General features: G+C 45.0%; 1 protein-coding gene across 1 annotated transcript in view; it reads left to right on the plus strand.

The window, feature by feature from the left end:
- LOC103381827 (glutamate receptor ionotropic, NMDA 2C-like) overlaps positions 1–5,261 on the plus strand; it is a 33,227-nt gene extending 27,966 nt beyond the window's left edge. The window contains exons 14-16 of the mRNA XM_017034880.2: positions 21–208; positions 1,751–1,983; positions 2,199–5,261. Coding sequence (XP_016890369.1) covers positions 21–208; positions 1,751–1,983; positions 2,199–3,746 — 1,969 coding nt within the window. The 3' untranslated portion in view covers positions 3,747–5,261. The remainder of the gene's footprint in view (positions 1–20; positions 209–1,750; positions 1,984–2,198) is intronic.
- Positions 5,262–5,778: the final 517 nt, after the last annotated feature.

Consider the following 5,778-nt stretch of genomic DNA (forward strand, 5'->3'; position numbering starts at 1 on the left):
TTTAAATTCTCTGCTTCCAGGAAGCTGGATGCCTTCATTTATGATGCAGCCGTTCTGAACTACATGGCTGGTAAAGATGAGGGCTGTAAGTTGGTGACCATTGGCAGTGGGAAGGTGTTCGCCACCACAGGATATGGGATTGCTTTGCAGAAGGATTCCCGCTGGAAAAGGCTAATAGACCTGGCCCTGCTGCAGTTCCTCGGAGATGGTGGGTGGCAGATGACACAGTATGTCATTAAAACATATTCATGCATGCTACATATGCACTGTCACGCTGCTTACCAATGTTATTAGTAGGGATGGATTAATAAATGCCCCTGTTAAGGGTAATTGGATAGATGCTGCAGACCTTGGTGGCATGTGGTCATGTGTCACCAGTTCAGTGTTTCCAAACCTTTTTTGAGCCATGGCACATATTTTTAAACCCCACAGCCCTCCACCAAACCGAAACGTCCCAAAGAGTATTTGCAAGGATTATAGTCAGACTATTCAAATGCATAGTCATTCTTGGACCAACTAAGTGAAATTAGCAGAGATCCCCGGTCACTTCAAAGATGCCACCTAATCTAACATCCATACATTTTTGGCAGGTCAGTGTCTAACACTCAGGGTAACTGTCCCAGTGAGTAAGGACGAGGTTTAAATTCCACAACTTTTCTTTATGTTCGGCATTTGTTCATGCGTCACTGCCCTGTATGTGAACCAAAAAACTGGCACCAGTCCACCTGAATGTTTGTGTCAACAGGGATGTGGGCTTACAGCAAAGAGTTAACATCCTGCAGAGGTTTGGGGACACGATTATCTGTACGACACACTCACACATACAGTACATGCCCGTCCTACACATACGAGTGAATACACACCGTGACGGCCACTGGTGTGAAGTTAATATCCTCTCTCCTCTGAGAGTAGAGGACCGACCCTCACACTCACTCTGAGCTCTCCATGATCATATAAAGAGTGAGTTTATGGTTGACATAAGGTGAAAGGAGTGCTAAGATAACTCCGCTCCCCTGGGGAGGATCCAGCTCAAGACGGTAGCCACCTGTTCAGAGACCTCAAGGAGAAGCTTATGTGAGTGTGGTGTGGGGTAATGAAGAAGTGCCCCAGTACTGTCATCTTATTGGGCACAGTTGACTTTGTGTAGTTCAAAGTTTAAGATTGAGACCATTTTAGCAGGAAATATGCTGCTACAAACACCAACCATCGCCCTATGACAGTACAGATATCAGATAAAGATATGGAAAAGTGACTGAAAGAATTCAGTCGAACGGAAGTGAAATAAATTAGCAGCAAGCATTTATTCTGATCTTAGATAAGGCTAATTCTTTCAGTTTCAGTTTGCAAATCAATAATCATTTGCATCATTCACAGTTTGCAGCCTCTCTCAAAAAGTGCCTGTTTATTGATTTTTAAATTTCCCAGCCGTAAATGGGCATTACCACCATTTACTCACCACCTGTGAACTGTAAAGGATTATTAATGTTCATTAGCATAGCTCTTCTGTTAAAATCCACAGCTTTTTGAAGCTAGCTTATTCTCCGCAGTGATTAGTTAACAGACTTAGCGTCTTTTCTTGTTTATTACTAGAAGGTTAGGCTCGTGTACAGCTAATTTATTGTTGCGTAGCAATAGAGTCTTGATATTTGAACTAAAACTGTCATATATTTCTTTAAATGTATTCTCCGTGTCTGTCAACTTAAAAACAAACACTGTTTTTATGTCCCCTCTCTAACATCTGCTCCTGCAGGAGACACCCAGCGCTTGGAGACAGTCTGGTTATCAGGTATTTGCCAGAACGAAAAAAATGAGGTGATGAGCAGCAAGCTGGACATTGACAACATGGCAGGCGTCTTCTACATGCTGCTGGTGGCCATGGGCCTCAGCCTCCTGGTCTTTGCCTGGGAACACCTGCTCTACTGGAAACTACGACACTCTCTCAACAAGTCCAACAAACTGGACTGTCTGTTGGGCATCAGCAGGGTGAGATATGAAAAGAAGTTGGTTTGTTGTTATATATAACGTCCAGCATTATTGTTTTAAAGATGTATATGTAAAACTGTACTTCTCGTGACTTACTTCCAAAATAAAACATTTAGGAAATCACTGGTGAAGCACTTCCATCTTGAATCACAAATGTTTGGCTAATTTCATATCTTACATTTCTGTTTCTGTCTTCTATTCCGTCCATCTTTCAGGGTATTTATAGTTGTTTCAATGGAGTGGAGGAGACTGGCCATTCATCTGGTTTAGGCAAACCTGACCTAACCTCCAGTTATGCTCAGCATGCCAACATGCTGAAGATGCTGCGGACCGCCAAAGACCTGGTCTCCACTGCCAATGTTGAGTGTTCCCTGGACAACGCCACCAAGACTATAGAGCATCTTAGTCGCCATGGCGCAACCATACCTGTACGTGTACCACAGGTTGCCACTGAAGCTGTACCTGGAGGGTTTGCTTACATCACTGAGAACCACTCCTCCCTCCCACTGCGCTCCCTTACCCCACCTCTCACCACCGTGTCCTCTCTGAAACAGCAAAGGAGCGTGGCTAGGCCCACACCTCTGCGTTACACACTTCCTGCCCGCTCCACTTCCTGTCTCTATGACCGGCCCCTTCCCATATCAAGCCTCAGCAGTCCACACCTGGCTGTTGGTGATCCCCTCCCTCATCAGCACCCCCATCACTACCAAACCACGGGAAGAATTTATGTCGACGCTCATCCTCACTCTCCCTTCATTCCCTATGCGGATCTCCAACTTCCTGACATCTACACCTCTCACCCAGTATCACTGCCACAGAGCCAAGTTGGTTTCTACCAACAGAACAGAAGGTCCAGGAGCTTCCATTGTGAAGATGGGATTTTGGAGAGAAGAAATCAGGGGAACCAGGAAAAGAGAGACAAAAGTCCTGCATGTATGAACACGCTGAAGGCCAACCACCTTCAGAGCAATCACATCTCTGCCGTCAGCGCCGACACCATATTTACCGGGGAGGTTATTGCTTCACCTCGGGTGGAAAACTACAGCTCCTGGCCACCAGAAGACCTAGTGCTGAGAGGGAGACGCAGGCGGCGGCGCCCCTCTTTTCTTAAAGCCACTTGGGGCAGTGAGCAGACTCGGCATGTTGATGAATCCCAGTCATCCCTGTCCAGTCAGTCTCCGTCAGCTTTGCCAGACCTTTTTCCATGTGTTGTCACACAAACGACTCCTGCCAAGGCCTACAACCCTGCTCACCTACGAAACAACCTGTGTCTCCCACGGAACCAGACCTACCTCCACCTGAGGGAGGACCAGAAGAAGCCCAGTGTACGAAAAGCCCAGAGGCTCCGCTACTCGCATTCCACCCACCTACCCACATATGGAGAAGCAGTGGGACATGGTACTGGTTTAGGGCGGGGCGTGGTACGAAGAGCCACGAGCTTGGTCAGTAGACAGTATGCCCACTACTTGAACTCATACCCAGGACTACCCCTCTACCATGGACCCTTAGAACTGCAGCAGCACAGCCAGGCTTCAGGCAACCCCAGTCCAGTGTGTCATCTGCTGGCTTGTGGAGGGGGCCGATGTGGGGGTCAGCGAGCAATGCTGTACCCAGACAGTGTGTATGGAGCCTATGGTGCCTATCAAGCGTCACCAGTTACGTCAGACACCCAGCCCTGTCAGGTAGTGATGGGGCAGCCTGTAGGGAGCCCCTGCATTCTTCGTCCCTGGCGCCGGGTTTCCAGTCTGGAGTCTGAGGTCTGAGAGAGAACCAAGGGAATCTCAGATGGATATCGTGGAAGTAAACAGGGAACATCTACCTTAAAGCAAAGGACAGTTTTCTGTGGCTTTGTGCTTGAAACAAACAAACAAAAAAAAGTTGTGATAATTTCACAAAAGGGTTGGATCTATTTATTGTACTCTGCAGTAAAAGCAGAAGACTGTTACTATTTTATCCTCATGTAATGTGTGAACAGTTGGCAGGTTTTAATTACAGCTCTCCAACAATGCTTTTGTGGTATTTGTGCTTAAATGTGCACTGAGATTTACAAGAGTCCACCACGTTGGCCTGTGGACTTTGCGTGTGCGTGTGTGTGTTTTGTGGACAGGTGGGCGTCTTGGTGTCGTCAGGTACTAGAACTGTTTACTGTTGGTGAGAAATAGTGGAGGAGTGAACAATTGTTTCTTTAGATACAGCAGCCAAAGTCAAAGCAGCCTCTGTAGCAAGATTTCCTGTTCCAATAATATGACGAGTTCATTCTGCGTTCAGATGGGGAGAAGCAGCTGTTTTTCCAGGATGAAATCATTATTTGGAGACATCTGTTTCTGAATTTCAGGTAACGTCTTCAGACATTTACAATATTTTGGAGGTAAAAGCTTCACATCTTCATTTGTTGACCGGCGACTTTGGGACAGCAGTCCACGTGAACACAGTTTGCTGGAGGATGACAGTGACCGGAAGTCTTTGGGAACTTTGGGCTCCTCCTCAGTGGGTCTTCTCATGTGAGGTTACGACAGAGCACAAAATCACACAGGGCCTCACAACAGATCCTTTCTGTATTCTAAGTACTATAATAATATAGTTATAAAGTGTTATTTGATGCTGGTTAGTGTCATATTTATGTATTCTACATATGATAGGAGTCTATGGTGACTTGATTTTATATTTACATTTCTGGTACACATTTTGTAAATCTATGACTAATTTACAGGAATATTTGTTATAGTTGTATAACCTCCATCTGTTGGCCTAAATTAAGAGTCTTATCTCTCTCTCCTTTTCGTTGATTCCCTTATCAGCCCTGGTATTCTCCCCTTTCCTTTTAACTATTTAATGATTGAATTTAAATGAGGTCATTGAAAGCTATTCTAGTATCTATATTACCTGGCTCCTTTACCCTGTAATTAATCACTTAGACCAATTAAAGAGCCGTTTTGGATGGACCAGCATTTGTGTATGTGAGTGTGTCCTCTGTGGAGACATTTAGCTTCCAGTGTATGTACACACACGTGGAACCTGTGTGACATTGTGGGAAGTGTTCCCGTTCGTTTCAGATTGTTGCAAAACCTGCTACGGAGATGCAGCTGTCTGTCTGTGAGCCTTAGTATCTGTCAGTGAGTACACGGTAAATACTCTTCGTACGAGCAGCTAGAACAATAATCAATAAGTTAAGGTAATACACATTATACACATTTTTATTACCAATTAACCGTCTTCAAAATAGTCAGTCAATGTGCTGTAATCATTACTGCGAACTGCTGTCGCTCAGAAACAAACAACTGCAGCAGTATCTGACTGTGATACGCATGTGGAGGGTGTGTGTTTTGAGTGGAGCGCACAAACAAACACACACACACACACACGGCTGCAACAGTCATCGTGTGAACCATCTTCAAAACAGTAAGCCCTTGCTGATGTCTTGACTTTTTGACTGTGTGTTTCACACTCACACTTTTCACACTCACACTCAAAAAGGTGTGTTGTTTTGGGTGCAGTACTAGGGTCTGTTAACCCCGACACTTATTAGCTAAACAGTATTTAATCCTGTTGTGGTTAAAGTGCAGCCAATATACTTTTGTTCACGCTGACATTTATTTGGGGATTTGCACTGGAGTTCAGTTAAAAAAACAAACAAACCCCAGACCATTCAAATATAAAACAACATAAAAAAAACACAGCAAAATCAAAACACATGGAGCACAGGTAAGCATGGCACAGTGAACAGACAGCAAACAGGCAGAGAGGGAGACCTGTGCTTATATACACAGGTTAACAGGTGGCAGTGATGAGTCTGAT

The sequence above is a fragment of the Cynoglossus semilaevis genome, chromosome 8 (genome assembly GCF_000523025.1).
Source record: "Cynoglossus semilaevis isolate Cse_v1.0 chromosome 8, Cse_v1.0, whole genome shotgun sequence".
NCBI lineage: Eukaryota > Metazoa > Chordata > Actinopteri > Pleuronectiformes > Cynoglossidae > Cynoglossus > Cynoglossus semilaevis.